The 27222-nt window shown below is 40.6% G+C and overlaps 1 protein-coding gene across 5 annotated transcripts in view; it reads left to right on the top strand.

Moving 5' to 3' along the window:
* Positions 1-27222, top strand: part of CCDC171 (coiled-coil domain containing 171) — a 304988-nt gene that overhangs the window by 111701 nt on the left and 166065 nt on the right. For 4 of the 5 annotated variants that reach the window (XM_019555118.1, XM_019555120.1, XM_019555115.1 and 1 more), the window contains 6 exons: positions 1013-1115; positions 9280-9386; positions 12535-12624; positions 18005-18205; positions 20258-20425; positions 22302-22490. In XM_019555118.1, coding sequence (XP_019410663.1) covers positions 1013-1115; positions 9280-9386; positions 12535-12624; positions 18005-18205; positions 20258-20425; positions 22302-22490 — 858 coding nt within the window. The remainder of the gene's footprint in view (positions 1-1012; positions 1116-9279; positions 9387-12534; positions 12625-18004; positions 18206-20257; positions 20426-22301; positions 22491-27222) is intronic. The other variant, XM_019555119.1, reaches the window with a different exon arrangement.

Genomic DNA, 27222 nt, shown 5'->3' with positions numbered 1-27222 from the left:
CAGCACAGTGAGGTCACCAATTTCATACCTGCCTTCTGAGTGGTGCACATTCATGTTCACTCCCCACTCTGAGAGGGGCAGTGCTGCCACTGGCTCTGTCCTGCCTCAGTTGTTTCCTGGTCTGCCTCTGCATACAGCTTGTAGAAGTAGATACACTTGAAGAGTTTTTGTGGCACTTTGGAGTACCACATCACCCCATTTAAGAACGATTGGCCTAATTCAATTTAGCTCCAATCCTGCCTGGCCCTAGGTGCTTCTATTGCATCTATATGTGATTATTCTAAGGTAGTATAAATAGCATAGTAATTATAGTAAGGTAAGTCAACCCAATTATATTAATTTAGGCTATGAACAAAGATCATTTGATTGGCTTAATACTATTTAAAAAAAGTTGTACTCTAAAATGTTTGGATACTTTAAAATATGCCCTTTTAAAAAAAAATGACTAACCTTTTAATTTGTTCCCCAGTGAAGAGTTTACTATAAGAAAATCTAGTGCAGGGTGCTGAAGAGCTCTCTGTCATAAAATCATAGAAATTAAGGGCTGAAAGGGACCTTTTGCTACTGGGAAGTAACCCAGAAATAGAAGGTTTCTTAGATTTGAAGAAATCACTACTTGGCAGGGAAGAGGTAATTGTGAGTTGCAGCCAACAGGTTGTATCTATAGGAGGTACAGAATTTTTACAGAATGCCAAGTAATCGATTTTTCCATCCCACCTTGACTGTGGAAGGGCACCTTGATTTGTGCTTTTCCAGATATCCTGTCAGGGTACAGCAAAGAACTTCTGTTGCTTTTGTATGTAGGCAGCTGATGATTATGGTTTAGTAAAATATTCTTATAGTAGAATAAGGTCATTAAAATATTTGTGAAACTTGACTGATGTTGATGCTGTGTTGTATTCTCTTGCTTTCGGGAATATGAAATATTTATCTTGATGCATTAAAATATTGAGCCTCTTCCTTGTTTGCTGCTTATTTATTTTTGTCTTTTCCTATCTTCTATCAAATAAAGGCCAAGGAACACCAGTCCTTCCTAACAGAGACATGTGAAAACAACCTAAGAGAGCTCAAGTTACTCTTGGACAGCTTTACTATGTCAAGCCAGCGGACAGCAGGTTAGTTGAAGGTATAAAATGACAGATGCATCTGTCAGTGTTCCAAAGTCACTACATTGTGGGAATTCTGCAGATGCCTCTTGCATTCCCCCTTCTCAACATGCTTTGATTTGATGACATGATAAGAGCAGTTCTCACAGCAGTCAAGTGGCCTTGCTAGCTGAGAAAGGGTGATGGAATGTGGACCTGCTGTTGTCAGCCCAGAACTTGATTTACAAATGCTAGGATCTATATGATCGGTCAGGAAAGGGCTCACTTGCTGTGTTCTAAATCCAACTGAGAAAAAAGTCCTTACAGTATACCTGCAAAGGGAACATCTGTTTTGACTGAACTGAGCCAAATTCTGAGGCAACCTTCAGCAACTTAAAGGTCACATAATCAAAGAAAGGGTTATGTAGGACACAGGATGTAACACAATATTTCTATAAAATTATTTTGTGGTCAGCTGCTTTGCTTTCATTTAAACTGAAACAACACAATATCACTTTGAGCGTATGAAAATAATTATAAGTTGTTTGTAGTCACTTTACATTATGTGGTCGATAGCGTTATTAGTCAGTGTTGTATTTAGCACAATGAGCTGCTCTGCAATCATGCTTCTAGCATAAGCATGAAACGTATTAACAAATGCTATGAACTGGAAAACTAGGCATTTTATTTTTTTAAAAGTGTAAAACAGTTACCGGCTTTTACATTACACTTTTTAATATTTTAAAATTATGTTTTCCCCTTAGTGGTTGCAGAGTACCTAGATGAGGGAAACAGTGCTATGCAAAAAGTGTTTTCAAGCATACAGAATAAATATCCATCCTTCCTCTCTAATCTTTCCTATAATAATCTTTAGGAATAATTGTTTTGGAATAAATAGGAGGCAAAACACTTTCAGAAATGTATTTGCTTTTTAAGGAGATATTTTTATTTTAATCCAAAATGTGATGATACCTATTGGGTTTTTTTTTTTTTTTTTTTTTACTTTTCACTCTGTTTTGTGAAGAGCAGGCAGATAGTACCACACAATATAGAAATCTTTGTGTAGGTAGGGCTGAATAAAAGCTTTAGCCTCTGGATATTTCTTGGGACGCTTGTTTTCTGTAAAAGCTGGCATCTTTTCAAATTGTGATACTATAACCACTTCATTTGCATCTGAGCCAAATAAATTTTCACAGGGAGTTTCCAGGTACACAGGGGGACCAGTGGCACTTGTATACTGACAGTGTCAACATTAAGTCTTATGGATTTCCCCTTGAGTTTACTGGGTTTTAATGCTGCTTGGAACAACTCTGCTGTCTCCTCTCAAACCTACAGACCCCCACATGCACAAAGAGCTTTTGCAGAGCTAGGGGAATGGGGATGCTGCTAAAGTATGGTTCCAAATCATCCTATAGTCACTTGAACATGTTTTCTATTCTCATTCTCTTGGTGATAAATGTCACGAGAAGTGATCTTATCCTGTGTTTCCATCTCAGCAGGGAGTCAGTGGTTGTGCTAGTGTGCTGTGTGTTTTAAGCGCACCCTAAAAAGACCTCTATAGATGAAATTCCATGACTTCAAAAATGGCTCTAGAGGCTAATTTCTCAACAGATATAGTTTGATTTGCTGCTGCAGTATGTCCTTATGGCTAATGGTAAAACCTCACAAACATTTATTAAAACGGTTTATCCTTCAGGTGCACTGCATTCTTCAAGCGAGCACAATGTGTTATTTTCATTAATATTTTCCACTCGAAGTTCTTATTGTCCTTCTTATCTGTGTTTGTATAGTATTGCTATTTGTATAAATTCTTTCATTTACACACAGACCTGGTGTTGCTCATGATATGACCTTATGATATTTTTATTGTAGAAGAATCCAGGGCTGACAAAAAGTTTTAATACCTCTCTATGGTCTAATGAAGTAACAGACTAGGAAGAGGACAGTTAGCATGGTGTGACCAGCTAGCTCTCCAGTAAAAACAAAACAAATCAAAACAGTAAATACTCCATGAATCACTTGCTGATTTTTATCAATGAGCAGGAAAAAACTAAATCCTCAAGGACTGAGGCTGGGCATAGTTTCACCAGACATTCCTGGTGGTCACGTTGTATAACAGGGAAGGAAAAAAATGCAGCCATAATCATTTGGTTACAAAAAAACTTCCATGAATCTTTTCTCAAGAAGTAGAGATCTAGGAGAGACTTTGTTTCTTTTTGGTGTTTTTTCCCTGCCATATTTCTTCACCAGCTGTTTCTGTCTAGGAAGAAAATTGTGGCTGTAGTACGTTCTTTCTATTTTAAAGATGACCCATGAAGGTAAAAAAAGTGTCTTTTCTGTCTGTCTTTGTTGTAAAAAGAAAGGGATGAAGGATCTTTTAAAGGGTATTTTATTTTTCCATATTTTAGCATTTAGAAATATTAAATCTTCAGTGCTCTCTTTCTGTTGGAAGACTCACAGTTCTGGAATTCAGGCATAATTGGAGACTGGATTCGAAGCAGAGAGCAAAAACTTGATTTTGCCTTGTTTTTGTGGGAAGGTTTTATAGTTTATAATTATATTAGTAGAATTTTGACTTGCAGGCAGTCTTACCCCAGTTGGTTTTTTGGTTTACCTTAAAATCCCTTCCCAAGTGACACAGCTATACTGATTTACATGTGATATTGGCATAACTTTCCTGTGGAGATAGTGCCTTGTTTAAGCTATTTTTAAAACACTTTACATGTTTTGTCTTGGTATTTTTACATCTAATTAACTGAAACCTGACATCCAGTTGAAAGAAATGCTCTTTGAAAGATTAACAGTCTTGCTTTTTCACTTAAGCACTGAAAGGTCTTTCGATTTCTTTGTGTTATTCAGGGGAGACTTATGGTAAAAGAAAAGAGGACTTTGCATTTCTGATATTTCTCAGGGATAAAACCAAAAGGAAAGGAACACACAAAACAGTATTTTCAGCCTTTTTTAGAACATCAAGGAAACAAACGCATAATTTTGCTTCTTTTAAGACCACCTTTAAAGTCTTCCACCTGGAAGTTTAGCTGATGCTCCTTCTGTCATCCATCTTGTTGTACCTGTTGAATTGTATGTCTGATACTTGTGGCCCTTTGTATTCTGTGCTTCCACAACCACACAACTTGGTAGTTTATTCAAAAACATTTATCTTTCTGTTTTAAAAATGTTTCTAGCACATGTGGTTACAGAGAGAAACCTAAAAGTGGGAAACAAGTATACATTGATGGAATGTTGCCTGCCTGAGTCAACAGAGTGCCTGTAGAAACTGTAGCTTAAAGAGAGATCATCTGACCCATTTATTTCCACTAGATATCTGTAGAATGTGTCATTTTTTCCTAAATGACAGTGAAGGCACTACCTCTGTCATGAAATACACCATTTTGTTGCAGGCAGGCTTCTGACAAGTTTTGTTTTGTCTTGTTGCCCAAGAGGGATCTTCCTGCTCAGTTCCTGCGCTGTTCAGTGTCACCAGATATCCGTGGGTCAGAACTAGAGCCACAGTTTAGCTTGCAGTTGGAAGTTAGGGGGAGTTAAGTTTGTAGGCAGGAAGGTTGGATTGCCTAGAACAGGAGTTTTCAACTTCTTTTAAAAAAGTGTACCCTTTCTGACTCAGTTTCAACTGCTGTACACACTTACATTTTTTCTTGTTTTTAAGGGTGGGGGCAGATCGAGGCCTCCACAATGAGGGAGGGAGTGGGGCTGGGGCATGTGCTGCACAACCAGGGTGGGGCAGGTGCGGGATGGAGCTGTGAGTGGCTTGTCCATGAGGGGATGGCAGCCCCCTGTTGCATGCACCCCAGGAGGGCATGGGGGGTGCCCTCAGATCTGCAGGTGGGGCAGGCTGGGGCTGCGGCAGCGCCAGGTTCTTCCTGGTGGGGGAACGGGCCAGGCCTGGCTGCACTCGGGGCAGGCAGTGGCGGCATTGGGAGTAGGGCTACAGCTGTGGCTGCAGCCACTCTAGAATTTGCTGTAGCTCCCCCAACCCACCTCTGTGTCGCTGCCGCCTGGCCTGAGCACAGCTCAGCCCAGCCCCCCACCACCAGGAAGAGCCTGGCACAGTCCCAGCCCTGGCTCGCAGCAGCAGCCCCTGCAGATCCAGTGGCATGCACCTCCCATGCCCTCCTGAGGTGCTGGGAGGGGGTGCCAAATGGGATGGGGGGTCTCGCATGCGGTAGCCGTAGTCACCATCACCGCCACTCACTGCGCTGCTACGGTGCTTGCGCCACATTCCCACGGTTGGTCGCACGTGCGACTCCATGGTCTGCTTACTGGCCACGTGCCCAGTTAATTGTGTGCCATCCATCAGCAGCCTGTGGAGCTGTATGTGTGACCCTCCATGGGAAAGTGGCACAGGACAAGTGGGTGGCGATGACAACAGCAGCTGCTGTGTGCGAGCCCCACGGTCTGGCCAGCTGGGCAGTGCCTGTGCAGCCTGCAGAGGGATGCCACTGCCCTCACCCTCCCTGGCCCTGCTTCTGGGAGCAGGCATGGAAACACACTTCCCTGCACTCACCCCCAACCATTCAGACCCTCACTGCTCTCCAGGAAGGAGATGGAGGAGAGTGAGCTGAGGTTGGGGGGAGGTGTTGTGTGGGGCCGGCGGCTCCCGGCATGCTCCTCCCCCTCCCCCAGGTAAGAGGCGAACTGTGCTAATGTGCCGGGGGAGATGCCACTGCCACACTCCAGGGTGCACTCCATCTCTGCCTGCCCGCACGTACACCCTATGGCCTTTCTAGGTACCCCTGGGGGTATGCATATCCCTGGTTGACAACCCCTGGCCTAGAAGATGGTGCAAGTGCCAAGGTCAGAGAAGACAAGAAAACAAGTTGGCTGGCTACTGACTGCCTCTTCTAAAGCACACATGGTGGGGGTGGGAGGTTCAGAGATGGGCTTCTTGGATTACACTGAACAATTAAAGGCTGGGGGAGTAGAGCTGGAGCTCTCTGGAGAACTTGGCAAAAAATAATCTATCTCAAAGTAATTATTGTCTAAAGATAGTGTTTTCATCTCTGATAATAGTGATAATCCATAATAGTGTCTGAGTTCTTGTAGAAGTGGGAGGGAATAAAATGACAGGTACTTCATGTCTATACAATAAATTAACATTACTTCAAACTATAGTGGATTCTGGAATTTAGAAAAAGTCTATGGTGGAACTTCTTATACTACCTGTAACTTCCTCTAGTACTGTTGTGTTGTCTGGCTTAAGGGTGGAATCTCTCTTAAATTAAAAAAAAAAATTGGAAGGTGTGATTTTTACCAGCCTTGCTTACATTGAGTTAATAGATTACAGTGCAAGAGATTTGGTTTAGAACAGGGACAGGCAATTATTTTGGGCGGAGGGCTGCTTACTGAGTTTTGGCAAGCCATCGAGGGCCTCATGACAGGTAGCCAGGAGCAGATGAATATAAATTTTCTAAATTTTTTAGGGGCCCCGCAGGCCAGATAGAATGGCCTGTGGTCTAGGAGATCTGTTTTTTTTATTCTTTGTTTTTCCACTGATTTTCTGTGAGACTGATTTTTCACTTTACCTCTCTGCTTCTCCATCTGCCTTGGTTGTTCAGCTTAAATGCCACTTCAGATCGCTTCTGTATCCTAAAACAGGCGTGCTTAATTCCCGGCCTGAGGGCCAGATCCAACTCCCAGAGCCATGTCATGTGTCCTGTAGGGCTCCCTACAGGTTAAATACTTGGTGGTGGGGGAGCGGCAGCCACTCCACTGATACCAAATTTCCAGGGGGAGCCTTGCAGGCTGCATGTTATGGCCCTGCAAGCTAGATTGAGTGTCTAGGGCAGTGTGGGTCTTGATCCTGGCATGCAGGGCCAGGTGTGCAGGATACTGCAGGGCCTGCGCCAGGCACACGGGGCCTGATCCAGCCTGCATACCAGCCCTGTGCCACTCATCTGGCCCACGGGGCCAAAAGGTTGAGTACTACTCTCCTAAAATAATAGGATTGTCAGTTCATTTGGGGACTTTGAATGTCATGGTAATAGAAATATTTGTCAGCAAGAATGACATGTCTGTCATCGCAATTTTTAGTGTGCGTGCATGTATGTGTGTGCATTTGCATGTGTTTTAAATGTTGAAGAAGAGAACATGAATGAAGTAGAATATGGCAGTGGTAATGTGAGAGCCAGCTGGGTCTGCCTTTCGAATATGCATGCACAGTTTGTATTGAATTCACTGGAAAATTTTGTGAGTCTAGACTGATGGAATTCTCTTCAACTTGAGGAAGCAAAGGGGAGAACACTTTGCTCTGTAGACCCTAATGCCAATCAGTATTTGTTTTCTTGAAAAGTGATTTTTCTTTTCTTTTTTTCTTTTTATGGTTTTAAAAAAAATTAGCTAAGGAATAAAAATGAAAAGTTAGCATGTCCAAGACTGCAGTTCTACTTTGCAGTCATGTATTGTACTTCCTCAAGTGATCAAAAGGGCTGGAGGCAGAGGGAATAGTTAATTTGAAACTGACACCTTAAGTGGTTATGGGCAGTATTTTCTGGCTTTGCAAGCAAGCTTGAGGTTTCCATTGACTATAGTTGGTACCCCATGTAGCCAAAGCCACAATATGTAATGTTTTACAGTTGGTTTAAGTAATTCCTACCCTTCCATTTTTTAGGAAAAAAACTGAACTAATGTTTTTAAATAATCAGATGGAAGTTTAGATAGGGTGCACTTGCAAATATATTTTTAGGGAAACATGTCTGTTCAGTGGAAAGGTTTAGAGTTCAAGGCCTGGTCTGTATAGCTTGCTTCTCTCCTCCCTCTCCCTCTCTCTCCCTCTTGCTCTCCCTCTTCCATACACACACGTATAGAATTTCAATCAAAGATTTCAGTATAGGAAATCAAGCTATGCAGACCACGCCTTGAACTCTAAACCTTTTCTTCTGAATATATATCACTGGGCTATAACTCCCCCTGTAGTCTAGGGCAGGGATAGGCAACCCCTGGTATGGGTGTCAGACTGTGGCATGTGAAGGCATTTTGCTTGGCATGTGCATCTCAGGGTGGATGGCAGGGAAGGGACTGGGGCTGCATTGCCACGACAAGGATTGATTGGGCCCCTTGCGGCTCCCCTGCTGTCTGCCCCTGGCACGCCAACTACTTACAACATCACACAGTGTTTTTGGCATTCTGTCCAAAAACATTGCCAACACCTGGTCTAGGGACTAGAGGTATTTATCATCTCTGAGAAATCAGTCGCTTTTAACTTTTTCCCCCTCTGTTTCTCCTCTTGTAAATCAAGGGTACTAATGGGATTGTTGAGGGCTAATTCATGATTTATATTTTAATATTGCTGATATTATATAATATACTCATCAGTATTGTTTTATAGGTGTCAAGTTGAAAAAGTGTTTGGTGTAAATAACTAGTTACTTTGTATAATATCAGAAAGAATGGTAGGGAGAAGAGGAATTTAATATCATCTGGCAACTTGCGTTCTGGATCCATATATAATTGTTTTTGCTTTCTTAGCTCACTGAGTACTTTGAAGGCAAAAGTACTCCTTTTGTTCATATGACCCCAGTTAAGACCACTAGATCAGAAGTTGTAGTCTAAGGGTTTAATAAGTAAGCATAGTGTATATATAATGGATATATCATTCTTAACATTTATAATTGAAACATTATGTAGGACTGTGCAGACAGATGATAAAAAATTGTATTGTTTCCTTTGGATTGAAATTCAAGAGCATTTAAAGAGTTGTTAAGGCCTTTCCAAGCATAACAATGTCATGTGATCTTTGGCTCAGAAAGGTTTTGAATAAATGAAGTACTATATTACAAAATGAATGCTTGGTCAGAAGACAACAAAATAATGTCAGGAAAGTGTAATCTACTTAACTTTCAACAAAATGTTTTGCAAAGTGTATTACTATGCAGTTTAAATGGTGGATGATTTGACTGAATGATACATAAGCTTACTGGTCACTAGACATTATACAGAAAGTTGGATACTGAGGTCATTAGGTGGAAATGTAAACTGGAGTTTGCAGCTCTGGTACATTTCCTTTAGCTATGAAGAAAGTGTAGATGTAGAGTTGTATGCCACAGGGAGAACAAGACTGCTGTTCAGTGTTCTGTATTGTCACTATAGCCCTAAATAATTTTAATAACTATTCCTGTTTGCGTAGTCTGCCTCCGTGACTTTCAGGGCTTTATGTTCATTCTGTGTTTTTCTTCAGGCACTTGCAAGGACAAAGATAAACCTCCAAGCCTCTCTGTTGTCCTTGAGATTTTGAGGCATACCTTGACAGATTACCAGAACAAGCTGGAAGACTCATCTAATGAGGTAACACTTGCACTGTTTGGCTCCACATATATAGCCTTCGGCCTGCAACAGTACATAGTCATCCCTTGTTACAAAGGTCAGAAGACTAGGAACGTTGAGTTGACAGCTTCATGTATACCAAAAAGAAATAATCTCTGTCACTATGTTTCCTCTAAGCTTGCCCTACAGTAATGTTTCACTTATATTTTTTAAAAAGTTTGTTTGGTTGGGGGTTTTTTGGTTTTGGGTTTGTTTTGTTTTTGGTTTTGGTTTTTGAACCATTGAACTAATTATTTTCAGCACACATACATGGAAATGTGACTTTTCTTGTTCTTCTCTACTTAGGGCTTTAGTTGAATATACAGTAAAATACTTGAAATGTAATGTTTTTGATATCAAATATGCAAATATCAGTGCTCTTAGAGGTAAAGAAAAATGACATTTTTAAAACCTTTACTGAATTGTGATGTTAAGATTATTGGAATTTTATGTGCTATTTTGTTCTCATATAGGAGGAGTAAATGTCTGCATTCTTTTTTTCAGATAGCAAAGCACAATAACACAAACATTTCAATTTAGGTTTTTTTAAATAATGTAATTTTCATGAAGTCCTAGGAACTTTAATTCACTGACTGAAAAGTTTCAACATTACATTTATTTTCTGATTTGTATTGCTAATGTGACTTGATTTAGTCCTCTTAGGTTTAAAATGTTTCTAAATAAATGTGTGGTTTTAAGGAATGTAGAGAATAGTTAATCACATTTTGTTAAACATCTTTATGCAATATCATTTGATCAATGGATAAAATTGGGAAAGTACAGGAAAATCAAATTTAATAATATAGCACAAATGTTATTTTTTCCCCTTTTTTAGGCTTTTTCTTTTGTTTGACAAATATATTGTCTAGCTAGCCATTCATAACATTAAAAAGAATATTAGCTTTGCTGTTTTTATTGGGAAAAGAATACTTTCCTGTAGGACCTTTGAGAGTGTTCAAGGGACACAAAAATAAGTGACCATGGAAACGATTATATTTTTGTAAACAGCAAGCACTATTAGGTCTCTCCTAACCACTGTACTTAGTAGTTTATGAAACTCTTCTGAGACTCAGGTCTAGAAGCAGCAGAGTAACTAGGAACATATTACTCACAGCGAATTGTTATTTGGGAGGATGAATGTCACATGATCCTCAGCACAGTTGAAAAGTCGACTCAGCAGGCTTTGGCTTAGTAATACACTTTGTTGTGAAACTGTGCCAGAGACAGCAGTGGGGAGACCAAGGGGTGGCTGCTAAGAAAGCAAAGAGAGTGTTCTGACAGAAAGAAGAATGAACTGTCAAGGAAAATAAATCGCAAGCAGAGCAGGACCAACTGATGACCTGCCACAAGACTTCCCAGTAGGACGGCATGTGACTGACCCTGAGGTTGTCATATGGAGCCAGGGACCACTGAATGCCCTCATGATACACAGAAAGGGCAGTGCTCTGTCCTTTTTGATTTTCCCTGCACATGCCACTGCTTCTAGGCTTTCATGCTTTTTGTCTTAGGTGTGTTTTAGTAACAAAACTCTTTTTAATAATGAAGCAAAACTCAGGGATTATTGGGGCACGATCCAATAAAAATAAAATGCTTTTCTGTGCAGCACTAAGGTTTTAGGCTTATACAATCCTATTTTAAGGGGGTTTTGTTTGTTTGTTTGGGTTTTTTATGTTTTGTTTTGTTGTTTTAGTATATAGGTTTCTGATGGGGTTCCACACACATATGAACATTATTAATTATTTTGATTTCCAGATGTCTGGAATATGTTGATGAACCTGTAATATTTATTTTGCTTTTAGTTTGCTAAATGAACCTTAAATTTAATAACTAACAATATATTTAGAGCTACTGAATGTTAATAAACTTTCCTGCAACTATGTAAGCTTGAGGGATTAGGGCTGCCTGATTGAATTATGGACAAGATGGAAAAAACTTTGGTAATTTATGGAAAGTAACTACAATCAGCACCCTTTATTGACAGCCCATTTGCAAAGTGTTTATAGCTTAAGTGTATTATTGTGTTTTGATTTGCTCCCTGATGTTCAGATAGTAGCCATGTGTTCTGACATCAGTTATAGCTAGTTGTAATACCTTGAATACTTTAGAACACGATTGTCAAACCTAAGGCCCATGGACTGGATCTGGACCATAGAGCTGAGTTATCTGGCCCCTGGGTTTTGTCCTGGGTCTGAATTGACCCAGACTGGCCCTGCAGGCAGGGCCTGAACACCCTGCCACAGGCACTGCAATCAGTGTGGGTTCCAAACTTGCTGGACCAGCCGCTGCATGTGGTACAGCCTCAGACCAATTTGCAGTGCAGCAGCTGCTTTGGGATCCATGCTACATGGCACCCACCCTAGCCACTCTGGGATCCATGCTGCCCACAGATTCTGTCCCAGGCACTCTTGGATCCAAGGTGCATCCAGCATAAATCCTAGAGCTAGCATAGGAAGGAGCAGGCTTTGGGTTCCATGGGCCTGTTGTCCTGATCCAGCCCACTGACTGTGTTTTGTTTTGTTTTGTTTTTTTTTTAAATCAGAGAAAAACAGGGTCCCTGCTCTTGTGAGTCTTGGGGCCAGAGGAGTTTTAAATCCCTTCTTTAACATTAACCTGTCTTTGGGTACTGCTACTGTAGTTGCAGTCAATGGAGGTGCATGAGCTTCTGTTCAGAAAGAAAATACTGCTAATAGGACCCCTTTTTTCTTTTTTTTCTTTTTCCTTTACTTGTGAGGGGACCACTGATTTTTTTTTTTTTTCTTCTTCTTTCTTTTCTGTCATTTTTTTTCTCCCTTTAAGTAGCTTTCCCCAAACATTCTCCAGGACAATAGGAATCTGCATTTATGAAATTTTATGGCATGTTTCAAAGCTCTCATTTTTGTCAGGTATATGAGACTTGATAGGAAAGTTAATAATAGATTTATTTTCGAGTTATAACTAGTATTATACACATTTTTGTCATTATTGTAGTTTAATCAACAACCTTATTTACTAGAACATCTGTTAATTTGTTCAGAGTTAATGTTTGATAAGTTTATAATAGTGTTTAATTTTTTTTATAGAAAACATTAGTTTACTTTTAATTGATAATATAAAACTGTTTCAAAGTCCAATATATTTCCATCTTTCCCAGCTAAAAAAAATGAAAGCTTCTTGTGAAAAGATGACAGAAGAGCTTGATTCATTCAAACAGAAATTAGGGTCTCAAAGTCAAGACCTTGAGGTATGTTTATGAACTTTTTAAGACTCTGTGTATTTGTCATTCAGCTTATAACTTCAGGATAATCATTTATCTCTGTTATTTCTGAAAGTCTTTGTACCACTGTTCTCTGGTGAAATGCAATATCCAACTTGCAAGTTAGCGTAAGATCATGTTGCTTCACAGTGGTTACAGTCAACAAAAGATATAAGCTGACTGTTGTGAGAATTTCAGGGTTTGTATTAATGAAATAATTGTGTTTACCTGCTCTTTGAATATCCTCTTGCTCCATAATTTTTGTCACTGTCAGCATCTTTGTCGTCAGTTTTTAGTTTTCTGTCTTTTTCTCTGTGCCTAAAATATGTATATTTTTCTATCTTGAGAAATGAATATCAATCTATTTATTAAAATATATTTTAATTCATTTTTTTATGTGCTTGTCAGAATACTTGCTTCAGAATAAAATTCTTTAGTGAGACTGGGGAAATATAGTGCTTCAAGAACATTTAAATAAAAGGGGAAGAATGCATTAGTTCTATAACTACCTTGAGGAAGCATGGAGTACGCTAAAAAGCCAGGTGGCTGTGGTGGTGCCAGGAGAAAATGTAGTCGTATTTAAAAATGCATATTGACCTCTTTTGAAAAAAATATTGAATGTTTTATCTGCAGAACAGTGAAGTTGGAGTTACAATATGAAACGTGCAGAATGTAGTAGAGAGAATTTTAGTGAGAATATGACCATTATGCTCAGTTTCTGTGTACAATATCTCCAAGCATTATATAGCACCTATCTTTTGAAGAAATCTGTTTTCTAAAATGACTGTCAGTAAAAACATTGCTGATCACTTATCCAGATGCCTTTGGTGCATATCTTGAGTTCTGATTTTATAGTAGCCTTTTCACATGATGAGTCAGGTGTTTTTGTTTTTGTTTGGGCTGATGCATCATTTTTGTAATGTGACATGTCTGGTCCCATCAGCCACCAAGGGTATATGTAGCTCAGGCGGTAAGAGGGATAAGGTGAAGCGCAGTACTCGGTCACTATTAAATTTGTTCTGCTGATTTGCAGTGTGTTTGTACTACTGCTAAGTTAGTGTGTGGCCACTCCCAAGGATTCTTATATTGGTAACCTATAAACATTCATTCAATTGTAGTAATTACACCTTCCAGCTTCTCATCTGAACTTGTCTTGCTAATTGATATAGGTTCAGAACACTTGAAACTCTCTCTTAAAAGTAGGTCTTGTGGCTGAAGTAAAACATTCTTAAAATTATATAGCTGTCATGTTAGACGAGTGGGCTGTCCATGATAAAGTTAGTTTACCAGCTATTTTTATTATATTAGGCACAATAAATGTTACTTTGCAACAAACCAGTTTCTGACTTCAGTTATGTTGGTTTAAATCTTAAATAGTTCATGTGAAGTGAACACTGAGCTGCCTGGCCCAGTATTTATTTATGGAAGAGGTTGCTTACAGAAGGATGCCTTATTCTTCAATTTGCATAGTTTTATTAGGAAGTATTTTAGTGATGAATACGTGGTAAGCAGCTGATACTTGACACTTGAACATGATTTTATAATTTAAATTCTGTAGGCAAACATTTCAACTTAATATTCATTGTTTCCAGTATTGATTTGTTCTGGTCATTTGAAATTAGTGGTCAGTCAAGGGGTCAGAGTAATAGTCCTAGACACAAAGCATGTGTGCCCTTTCTTAGCTTGTAGTCTTATCTCTTGGAATAAGAGGCATGATTCATTCATTCCTTCACTTCTCTGCTGAGATTTGATACCAGTTAGTGATGTTTTGTATAAATTCCATTTTTATTGAAATGTCTGTCCGCTGGATATTAGAGTGAGACTACCAGATTGATTTTACTTAGACCACTAAAAAGAGCCCTTCAGTGACAGCAGCTCTTGGTTGCTGCCAGTCCTTGATTAGATTGAAGCAGTGACGTATAGGGCTAGGGACAAACATTCAAAAAGCCCAAGCCTGAGTTGATTCAATATTTGCAAGTTAGTCTAACCAATAGAGATTGAACCATTTTGCAAGTGGATAGATCGGGACAGGCAAAATATGGCCCTTGGTCTGGGCCCACGGAGCCCCTAAAAATTTAGTAAATAGTATTAATTTGTCCCTAGTTCCCTGTCAAAGCTGACAGGAGCCAGGGGCAGTAGGACCCAGAGGGAGCCCTCAGCAGGCTTGCAGGCTTGAGCAGCCCAGCCCTGCCCACCCCCAGCCAGTTCCCTGCTTTCCTGCCCCTATGTGGCTGTGGCTCCCAGCTGCATCCCCAGACCACAGAGCACGGGACTGTGCTGGTAAGTGCAGGGTGGGCATGCATGAATGTGCGTGCGTGCATGGGTGCATGCATGTGTCTGCAGGCATGGGGGCAGAGTGTGAGTGTGAGTGTGTGTTCATGGGTGACTCCCACACACACACCCCACCATACACATGTACCCATACCTCCACTCACTTTGCCATACACAAACCCCAGCCACCCTTTCCTCCACGCCCACCCACACCCCACATAGCCACACACACACCCACAGCCCCACAAACCTATTGTGCAGTCACCTCTGTGTACACTACACGAACACATATAAATCAGGACAAAAATATTTTTTGAAATCAAATTAATGAATGTTGTAGAAGTTTGCTTTTTAGAATATAGTTTGATATTTTTCTGGTTCCGAGATGGTAAAACCCTTTGCTGAAAGGAGTACTTACAGGGGAAGGGGAGGGACTTCTGGCGACAAAAGTCAGGGGTTAGGGGTGGGATTTCCAGTCACAAGATGGCAACCAGGGGGCGGGGCATCTGTTAAGGGGCAGGGCTACCCATGCAGCGCTTGACAGCTTGCCAGAACTTGGTAAACAGCCCTCCATCCAAAATAATTGCCCACCCCTGGGATAGATATTCACTTTTCATTCCAGAAATGCAGGCACATGCCTGCAGTGACTCAGGCCAGAAGCCTGGGGGCACTAGAGCACCCCTTCCCTTCCACAGGGAAGCTGAGCTGGGGTGGGGGGGGCATGGCTGAGGAGGGGGGGCATGGCTGAGTAAGACCGAGGAGACCCCAGCCTTGGCCTGCAGGATTCAGAGGGTGGGGGAAGAGGAAGCATGGCCAAACTGCTGTGGTGGGGGAGGAGGAGCAGGGAAGAACTCTGTCTACCCCAGTGGCTCCCTGACAGCTGGGAGTAAACCAGACATGCAGTGCTGCCTGGCACCAGAAGGGAACTATTCCCCGTCCTCCATCCCCCCAGTGCCATGGGGCAGGGAGGGGGACTCTTTTTGGTGCTGTGGGGGAATTCTTCCCCTTCCTGCTCCCCCCCGCCCACAGTCCCCATGGGGTGGGGAGGGGGGCTCTGTGCAGGGCTTCCTGGCCTGACCCTGGAGTGGGACTCTTTCCTTTGCTCTTCCCCTGGCACTGCAGGGTGGTCAGAAGGGCTCTATGCAAGGCTGCCTGGCCCTGACCATGGGGGGCAGGGAGAGGGGCTCTGTTCAATGCTGGGGGGACACTTCCCCCTGCTTCACCACTACAGGGCTGGGAAGGGGACTCTGTGCAGCTCTGCCTGGCTTTGGCCAGCTGGAGTGTAGGGAGCAGCTGTAACTGAGCCACAGCTGCTGGGTGGCCCCATTCATGTGGCCCCATTCATATGGCCTGGGCTAGCCAAGGCAGCTGCATGGTGGGGCTGGGGCCACCCCAAGCAACTGCAGCTCAGTGATGGGGAGCCTGAAGTCTGTCAGTAAGCACAACCAGGCCTGGTGTGCGCAGCTGGTGGCTGGTTGGGCAGCAGGCTCCCAGTGTGGGGAGCAGGGGAAAGAGTTCCCCCCCGGAGTCATCCCCCCAGTGGTGGGGGGAAGGAGGAAGTGCAGCCCCCTTCAGTGCCACACAGAGCCCCCACACACACTCTGGGGGGAAGAGGGGGAGGAGCAGTAAGAGTCCCCCCCCCCAGCATGGAACAGAGGTTCCAGGGTTGGGGGGGCTGGCAGGAGTCCCCCCATGCTCCCCTCCCCCAGCCCTCCCTCCCTTCCCCTAGTACTTACCAGCTTGGAGTGTCTCCAGCTCCTTGCTGCAGCCACCAGGGACTGTCTGAATCATCAAAGCTCTCTGAATCTTTGCCAAAGATTTGGAGAGCTTTAAATTGATTCAGACCTTTAAATTGGTCCCCGGTTCGATTTGGATTCGGAGATTCGGCCACAGAATTGAGCCGAATCTCCTCCAAATTGAAAAGCCACCCGAAGCTATGCAAAGCCCTACTTTGCCCCAACTGCAGTCCCCCCAGTGTGGGGGGAATGAATCCCTTCTCTTCCCCCTTAGCCTTAATGGGGCCATGTCAGAAGGGTTATGGTCCTTGCCAGTGGGACAGGGAAGGGAGGTGGGGGGAATAAACCCTCTCCTAGGCACTCTGATATTTACAGGGTACTTGTGTCCCTTCCAATCCCTTACTGCTCCATTGGTGGGGATGTGGCCAGATGCTGTCCCAGCATAAGGCCTCATTAAGGTGAAGGGAGAAGGGTTAATTCCTCCCTCCGTCCCTTCTGCCCTGCAGCTGGAGTCTGCCAGCCTCAGGGGCCACTGTTGCACCGCCCCCACCCCCCGCTTCCTGGCAGATGCACAGACCCTCGCTGCAGTGGAGAAGGAGGGAAGCATTAACCCCCCTCCCTGCCCACTTTGCCTTAATGGGACCATGCTGGCCAGTGTCTTGCCACATCCTGTCCTTTGGGCTAGGGAGCAGAAGGGTGGGGCCAGCCCTGCTCTCTGGAACAGAGAGCACAACTCAGAGAGCATGCTGGGATGCTGGAGGACTCTAGTTTAACTTAAATCAGGAAGGGGCCTGGGACAGACGTTGCATAAACTGGTTTGAGATCAATTGGTTAAATCAGTTTTGGCCACTTTGAAACGGGATTATGTGCACTGAACATCTGTTCTGTTACAAATTGAAACCAGTTTCTAATCACTTAAACCAGTTTATGTGTAATGTCTGTCCCTAGCCTAGGTGAAAAGGAAAAGGTTCTTTCACCAGTCCTTAAGGCAATCCAGTTCCTGACTGTTCCTACAAGCTGACTTGCTTGCTTCATGTTTGAATTTTCAGCTGAAAGGATCTAAGCCCCCTTTAAGGGTGGGGAAAGCCCAGTTGTGAGTGTCAGAAGGAAGGACTCTTTGGCCTTGGTGAGGGAGTAAAAAGAAAATGAATAATCTTACAGGATCTGCTTTCTACTCTGCTCCACTCTACTTCCTAACTGTAAAGGAAGTGGTTATCAAATTTGGCATTTCATTCTATGTTCAGAAAGAGTAGATGGTTTATTTTAGATGTCAGTATAGAGATTTCTTTCCAAGATTACTGATTGAGGTAACATAAGATAAAGTTGTTATAAACCTTTCTGTTTGTATCTGTCTTCTTTAGGAAGCTCGGAATAACCTGACTGATGCCAATAAAGAGTTAAATCATTTGCGCACTAAGTGTGCAGACAGAGAGTCTTTAATAGGCACTTTAAAAATGGAACTACAGAATGTACTGCACTGCTGGGAGAAAGAGAAAGTGCGTGCCACAGAATCTGAAAACGAAATCCAGAAGCTTACCAGGGCTTACCAGAAGGATACAGAGGTATTACCAGAGACAAGATGACTGTCAAAAGGAGCCTTTATTTAATCTTAGTTTTACACATTTCCATACCTCAGATGGTTGCTTTTAGTCTTAACAGATTTATCCCCAATATATGATTTTAAGATGCATATTTTGAAATATGTATTTAGTATCTACACATTTTTCAAGCATCACATTTCTCTTGAGTTTCATTTTATAAATCAGGTAACAGTTTAACCCTTATGGGTTTTCTACATCTTAAACAAGAAAAAAAGTTTAGGGCAAATGCATTTATTTAAAATATCAGGCCTGGGGTCAGTTCTTTTTGTAAATCTTAGTTGAAAGTAAATATACGTTTTTGCATTTGGAAGATGTGTTCAGCATTATAATCCCATAGCTAATAACTAACTACTGATTCCAGGAGCAACCAAGACAATAACAAACATGGTATTAAGATAATTTTGCCTGCCCATTACAAAACTAGTTACCTGTTTTTTGCATATTAGCTGATAGTGTCATACTGCATGTAGTAATTGCTTTGTGGGGATTTATTTCAAAATCTAACTGCCTCCTTTACTGATCTTAATATAGTTTTCCTGCTTTAATTTTCGCCAGTAAAGTAGTTCTGCATTAGCAATAATCAACCATGTTCTTTATCACAGTTGTCCTGCATATTGAGCTCATTATTCCAGCAAATCTGAACTTGAATGCCAACTAAGTAAAAAGGAAACATTCTTTCCACCCCCTTTACAGTCTGGGATTTAAATTGTGTCCACATGAAGCAGTTGGAATTGTTATACACATCAGATAGTGATTAAAGCAAAGGAAACTAGAAGCCTGACTGTACTGTAAAGTCAGCATGTCTACAGCATTGTGGTTGGGTTTAACATGTGTGAACTGATTTTGTCTTGGGATTTTTTTCATGCCAAATGGATGATTATCATGCTTGGTTTATCACAGCCCAAGCAAGAAGGTCACAATGGCGACATATTGAATTATCCTTGGCAAAAAAAATATTAGTCGGTAGCATTTTTGTTCATGACTCGTTGCTTAAAATCATTCAAGAGACAAGACACAAAGTACACCTATACATAATTGAAAAAGCCCAAAATTTTGTCAGAACTTTGCAACATCTCTTGCAGTTTCTTGACTTGAGATTTGTTCCACTTCCATTGAACATGATAGGGCCTTTCACGTGGTTGTCTGGACTCTTGAATAAAGGCCCTAGTTTGGGTTTTGAAACCATCTTTGATTGTTGACTTAAAGTTGTTAAGGATTAACTTGAGTAAGTCAGTCAGTAGATTGTAGTATGAAAGCATTGTGAGGTCAGAATCAAACTTTTGGTTTGAATTGATGATTTTAAAAGCCTATTGAACGCGTATTTGGTCAGAATCAGTCTGTGAAGACTGTTTCTTAAGGTCTCATAGTCTTGTAGTTCTGATAGTATAATTCTGATGTTTGTATGAACAAATTTTATGCTGCCTTGCCAATTAGCTTTCTTTTTAGTAATTAGTAATTACAAAATTACACCTTCTGTATGTTTAGTTATGCTTAAATATTGGAAGCTGGTATAATACAGAATTTCAGATCAGAAAAAAAAAGTGTTCATAGTACAGGTTATAGTGTATACTGTAACAAGTGGTGTATTGTAAATTCAGCATGTCTACAAGCTTTGTGGTTGGGTTCAACATGTGTGACTTGATTCTGGATCTTGGTATCTCTGGTATCCTTTTTCATACCAGACAAATGATTATCATGCTTAGTTTATCACAGCTTAAGCAAAAAGGACATAGCTTGAGGAGTATAATGAAGACTGTAAGATTGGACCCTATGTATTTTATATAATGTATCTAATTAAGTTAGCTTTAAACTGTTTTTCCCCCCTCTACATTATGATTTTAATATTTTTGAGCACATTGTGAGAGCAGTCCTATTGAAATAGAAACAAAATTTCAAAATAAGTGAATTTAAGGTCTGTGTATTTCATACACAATTGTATGTCTGATTATTTCTTTTTCGATTCTAACAATATTTATATACATCGGTTAATCTTTTCTTTTTTTTGTCTCACAGGAGAAGCTAACCTTCCTTCACACTCTATATCAGCATTTGGTAGCAGGCTGTGTGCTTATAAAACAACCAGGAGGCATGCTGGATAAATTCTCCTGGCCTGAGCTTTGTGCAGTCTTACAGGAGAATGTTGATGCCCTGATCTTAGACCTCAACAGGGCTAATGAGAAGGTAACTGTCCTTAGGCACCAGATACCTCTATTAAATTCAGTGACATTTGTCCACATCACAGTATCATTAAAAGGGACTGACATTCATCTTATTTCAAAAAGAATTTGGATGTTAATAATTCAGTACCATTAATTATGGCTTGTCTACAACTCAGTTTGATGCCATTGCTGTGGGCATGTAAATGTGACTGAAGTCTGTATGAAGTCTCTAAGCTCCACTTTCTGTGCAGGACATGCTAATACTACTAGCCAGTATTAGCCATAGGGACCTAATTAAAAGAAAATAAATTAATCTTACTGATGAAGCAATTCAAAGAACTTAGTCATTTACACTAATAAACCAACTCTTTATTTTAGCATAAGACAGAAACAAAATACAGTTACCCCCAGAACATCATTTAAAAAATATTTGCTTGAGAGCCAGAGATATTTGGAACCCCTTCCTCCCCCTTCCCCCCCATTTTTTTTTTGGTTAGGGCATTTGTATTCCAGAATATAACAGAGTGCATTTTTAAGAACCTTTATGTATTTAAAAATATAAATATTTGTTCAAGGGGGAATGGTATACTTTTATGGATGCCTTAATATTTCATAAAGCTAAGCCTGTCCAAAAGAAACACATTTGTTAAACCTGTTTTTTCCCAATAACTTAAACTGGCTCAGCAGACTAACACATGCCACTCCTTAGGATCTCTGTTCATGTTCTGGCTCCATTGATCAGGTCAGCTCTGTGTTCCTGTGGTCTAGCAGAAAGATTCCAGGTCTTGGCTGCACTGACATACTCTTGAGGGATAGGAAGAGAAAAACTATTTCATAAGTTTCTCATCTGTTAGAGTTATGAATGCTCTCTTGGCTCAAGTTCAGGAACAGGGTTGCTTACAGCTAATCATTTTGGCTCTGCCCCTATTAGTAAATATCCCAGCAGTCAATGGAAAGTACTAAAGGGGTTTGGTTGGTAACAGTTGTAGATAATGCAGGCTGGAGGCAGAGGAAATGCTTCCTTTGTCTTCTCAGAAGGGAAAAAAAACTAAATGAAAATTACTTGTAGTTTGTGTGGGGGGAGGGGAGTTAAACAGGGTATTCAGTGCAGTTTTTGGGATTGGACAGCCAGAGTTTTATGATACTTCATGTTTATCAGCTTAGAATTTTTCCAACAGTATTATGAATGGCATTATAATTGTATAGAACAGACTTTCTTTTGTAGTTTTGTGGTATACATTGAAAGAAATAGGGACCATATCTTTAGATAGTGTATTGGAAAAATATGGGAATGTGTTCTTTTATTTGATGCATAACTCCATTTAGTTTTAGTGGAAATTGCAGGGCTAAAGCCCTGACCACTGAGTATAGCCCTTAAATTGCACATTGAAATGCACCATAAAATTAACAGCTTGTCTGGGAAAAGAGGCAACTCTAAAGCTCTCTTAAATTGTTTTAGTACTCAGCAAATGTGAAGAATACTTTGGTTTTCAAATAAAATGTGATATAAAAATGTAAACTCTGACTTTCATTATAATTTAACATGCCATATTATTATTGCATGGGGCTTATTAATTATATAACAATAATATAATTTCATTACCAACTTTTTAAAGCAAATAAGACAGTCTCTCTGCTTAAGAAGGTTCTAGAGAGGATTATATTGATGAGATCAGCGTAAGTTGGATTTCTTTTGAAGAATTAGGTTTTAAAGAGCGATTTGAAGCAACAGACTAGTGATATGTATAGCTTTTTAAATTTTTACTAAGCTATCTGGAAAAAGAAATAATCAAGGTCTTAGATCAAAAAGATTTTGTGTTTAAATTAGGATTTAAAATGAATGTAAAAGGGCATTTTTGTTTGAGAAGTGTTTTTTTTTTTTAATCTCTCTCATGCAGATAACTCATCTAGAATATATTTGTAAGAATAAGTCTGATACCATGAAGGAGCTTCAGCAGACACAGGAAGACACTTTTAACAAAATGGCTGAACAGATGAAAGCACAAGAAAGCTGTTGGCAGAGACAGAAAAAGGAGTTGGAGCAGCAGTACTCTGGACTCCTTGGGGAAGTTCAGGCAAGGGCACAGGTACAGTACTTGTGCCAAACAGCTATGAACTTCAGGTTTTTTCTTTATATAATTAGTATATTATTTCAATACTTTTTGTTCCAAATAATTTTAAGTTCTCTGGGGATTTCAGTATGTCTCTTGGGGGGAAAAAAAGAACATTTTCCTGTTAACATTACATAGTTTAGGAAATGCATGACTTTCAGTTAAAACATTCCTGGCATGCTTTGCATAATCAAGTCCTGCAGTTTTATTTCCCTTTTGATAATTATTTTTAAGAGGTGAAAATTATAAGGTGAAAACATTTATTTAATTATTTATTAAGTACTAGCTACTTTTTCAGTATGTTATCCCTTTTTGAGAGTTTTGTACAGTAACAATCATTTAAATTTATTCTAGATAGAAATTAGCTATATAAATTCTGAGCCTGGGAACAAAGTTAGCAGTAGCACTAGTAATATTTAAGTAACATGAGACTTCCATTATTGGGGGTCCTATAGAAAGACAAAGTCAGTACCCCAAGTTATATGCTCTGAATGAGTCTAGAACAGTTCTGTTACCATCCCTTGATATTTCTGGAAATCTAATGGTTATGAAAGGTTATAGATTGTTGGGTTAAGAAATAGATGTCTTATCCCAACAAATAAAACCTGTCCATACTGAACTGCTATTGCACTTAAATGCCACTCCACATCCCCACTGGACTCCAGACTTATACGAAACAAAACCTGTTATGTTACCTGTAACCACAATTTGCATCTTGCTGGATCAAAAATACAGTACGTTTGATTCCTTTTAGGTTTTGAAAAATTTGTTTTTTTTCTTTAAGGCATTTTTGTGATTAAAGTATGTTCTTTAGACAAAACAGTTTCATAATAACCGTTAGGTGATACCTTGTAAGTGATTTAAAGGGTGACCACAATGACATGGATACCATCTTAAAAACTGTATTCAGTTTGAATTTTATTTTGGGTCCACAACAGTGATTATATGTACATTTCCAATTTAAAAAGTAGTTTTTAAAGCTTCACATGGGCTTTCCCTGTGGCTGGTGTATTCCTGTTCCTGTAGCATCCTGTAGTCCTCTAATGTAACAGTCTCATTTCGTAAGTAATCCCTGCAGTTCCTGCACTACCTCAGCTGTGTTCGCATTGGGTTCCTGTACACCAGAATGCAAACCATGCCTGATGGTAAAGGCCCTTGCATCACTTCATCCCTTGTGCAACCACCTGTGATCCTGTTGCAGTCCTCCTCTATGTGCTGCATTAGTCAACTTACTATAACGAAATCGATACGGTTTTGGAAAAAAATATTTCCCTGTATAATCATCCTGACTTTTATTTCTAGTATGATTTAAATAATGCAAGATGGTTTTATTTTAATTTAGACAGTACTTTGTCCATGCTTGCTCCTGAAGCAAAACTCTTCCCTGTCTTCTTGCCTTCCTATATTCCATTTTTAATTTGCCTGAGATCTCCTTTCAATGACAATTGGAATGTTATCCTGGCTGAAAAGTCATGCCGTTTTTCTGGCACAGAAAGCTTATAATGTTTCATTCAGATGTGACCACATTTCACAGGTGAAGAAATGATCTCTGTAAAGCATATGTAACACTTACAATGCAAGACATGGATTGCATATTTTGAGCAAATTTTACATGAAACAGGCTTATAATTTGCCTTTGGTGTGTGAAGGAAGGCTGCCTTCATGATGAGCATGGGGAAAAAGGGTCGAGGCCAAGGAATAGAAATACTGCATTGTAATTCACTCTGCACTTTCCTTCTTGTTCTTTCTTCCTATAATATTGTATTAACATGGTAGGGTTGAAAAGGGGGGTATGATTAATTTCATTTTCCAGAGATATCAACTTTTTAGAAGTTTGGGGAACACTGCATGAAACCAAACTCACGATCTCCTCTTTTTCTTGTCCTGCCTATGTGTGTGTAGGGGTCATCAGGAAGAGAATTGCAAGGTATAATGTCTGTCGTCTTGATTTCTAACAGTCTCAAGCTGCCTCATTTTGTCACTGCCTTTCCCTTCCTTTAGTCACTTACACTTGTGTGGGTTGGATCTAACCCTTATCCAAACAGAGTGACATCTTATTTTACATTTATTTTGCCAAAGTAAAAATGACTACACATATCGAAGAGCATTTGTGAACCAGAAGATAGTGAATGGGGATTTGCTGTTAATTCTGCTTTTGTACCATTATATTTGCAGCCAATTTAAGGTGAATTGGAGCTGGACTTGAATTTAATCTAACATGTTTGAGAATCTGGACATACTTCTATATACTTCTTGGTATATCTCAGTGATAAATGCTAGCCTCTTAACATTTTATTTGCATGGAGAAAATTATACTGAATTACTTTTTTAAAGATGCACACTGGTAGCTAGCAATGGCATGAAGTAAAGCATACTGCTGATTCTATAAGAAAAATGTAGCTTATTTTTTGATCTTGTAGAAGATCTTCCATCCAAGGAGGTAAAGGTTACTTTTAATATTGTTAATAAATGTAGACTTATAAGAGTCCCTGAAACATATGGAAGTATTCATAGGTGCTGACTTTGATTTTTGCCTGAGGGTGCTTGCAGATGTTTAAAAAAACAAACAAACAAAAACAGCTCTTTATATTAAACTGAGTGTGTTCCTGTGCCAAGCCCTGTTCATGAACAAAAGAGGCAGCACATTATTTCCACTCGGCTCTCCAGCATCTGTAAATATTGGGCACTTTAGTGGGGCTCTTTTGGTGCTTTTATCTAATATCTGGCTGAATCAGCTTTAGCTAAAAGTGCCAAAAAGCCCTGCTGCAGCCCTGCCAATCTTTACAGGCACTGCAGAGCCATGTTGAAGTAACATGCTGCTGTTTCTGATAAAACATAGTTTTTTGTTTGTTTATTTTTAATGTCTGCAAGCATGACTTTTGGGTGCTGAGCTTCTGCTAATTTTTTTGGGCGGGTGCTTGTGCCCTGGAACATCCACAGTGTTGGCACCTATGGAAATATTATTAGGGACAAGTGTTACATAATTCTCCCTGATTAGAAAAACCAGGTCATTAGAAAAAGCAGGATTAGAGCCCACATCCTTGTATTTGCTTTCCTGTCACTAACCATTACACCTTTCTTTTTCAATATATTGGCCATGCAGAAGTGTTGCATCTCTACTGAGAGAACTGCTGTTCTCCTGGTAGAAACCACAAGTACACAAGCATTCACACCACTTCCCTCAAACCAAGAACGTTGTTTCTGGGAGAAAAATAACCCAACTCCAGCCTGGTTGAAGTTGCTCCCAGGATGCTTTCTTCCAGGAAAACTAACATTTGTGTGTTCCCTGCAGCTTAACTGCTCCAGTGAGCAAGGAAGTGTAGAAACTTGAGGAAAAGTTCCCATTCTTTTCAGAAACCAAGGTTATCCTAGTCTGCACAAGGAGTTGGTGTGGAAATGGGGAGCATCTGTACTGTACCATCCTCTTGGCTTCTGGGTACTGAGACCTGAATGGAGGCCACAGCATCATAAGCACACTTCCCACTCCTCACACTGGGGATTCTGGTATAAGGAGTTAGTGAGGCTTTGCTATCACTGTTCCAGTCCCACCAGGAATGGGAGAAGAGGAGCAGCTCCCCAGACTGGAATCACCATGGTCTCAGGAAGGTGAAGGGAGCAGAGGAAAGGTGGCAGATGCAGACTTAATGCTTGTAATGCTCCTTCTTCCAGAGTAATTTTTAGTGATGGAAATTTTCCAGTGCTAGAAATGAATGCTTGTACATGACCATTTGTTGCTCAATGATGGGGAGCATTGGGCAAGGGGGGGGCGTTGGTTCACTAGTGGAGAGGAGTTGGTTTGTCTGAGGGGTGGAGGGCTAAAATTGAGGAAAGAATGTCCACAGTCCTCCCCAAACCCACCTTCAGACTTCTGTGAGCCCCCTGATCTCACCAAACTTTTCTGGACTCTATGAACCCTCCTCCCCCTGCAGACTCCACTCGCTCCCTGATCCCCCAGTCTCTGGTGTGGACCCTGCCTACTCCTGAAGATCCCCATCTGCTAAACCCACCTGCCTCTCTTGTCACAGGCCAGCTGGGCACTGTGAGTATATCAATTTAGTTGCCGACTGACTAAGCACTGCAACTTTATTGGCCACTGGGCTTTTTGGTTCGGGATCGAGAAGGTGATGTTGGAAAGGAAAGAAATGGCAAGTTTCACTTACAAAAAAGAATGAATTTTACTTATGACAACAAAAGATATAGTTTGCATATATAATAGTTAATAAAAAGGTTAAGCTCATATGCAGACAACATAACAATACAGATTAAAATTGGCAGTGATAATAAAACAGATAAAGAAATTAACCAAGAATTCCCACTTGGTTAGTAACTTATTGGTAGTCCCTCGGTTAGAAGATGCATGGCAAGTTGAATCAGTGAAGTCAGACGTCTCTGAACTGGGCTGCTCGAAGAATACCGGTGGAAGCCCCTCAGTCAGGATCTGGTTCTCACTCTCACAAGGAGTAAGAGATATCCGTGGGGTATGGGACAGCAGTGACCCTTCTGTTCCATCCTTCCCAAGAGTTACTATGATGTGTGTGTTCTTTTATATTCTAATTATGGTAATTTTTTAGTTATATAGCTATTCATAATATTGCTTTATAGCTGTTATCCTATGGGGTTAAAAGGTGTTAGAAATTATTATAATAAGTTACTGCCCAAGCTTGGGTTTATCCAATAAGCAAATTGCAACACAACATCTTCAGGTTTA

Source organism: Crocodylus porosus, unplaced genomic scaffold, assembly GCF_001723895.1.
Source record: "Crocodylus porosus isolate Cpor-Errol unplaced genomic scaffold, CroPor_comp1, whole genome shotgun sequence".
NCBI lineage: Eukaryota > Metazoa > Chordata > Crocodylia > Crocodylidae > Crocodylus > Crocodylus porosus.
This window is presented reverse-complemented; position numbering and strand designations above follow the sequence as displayed.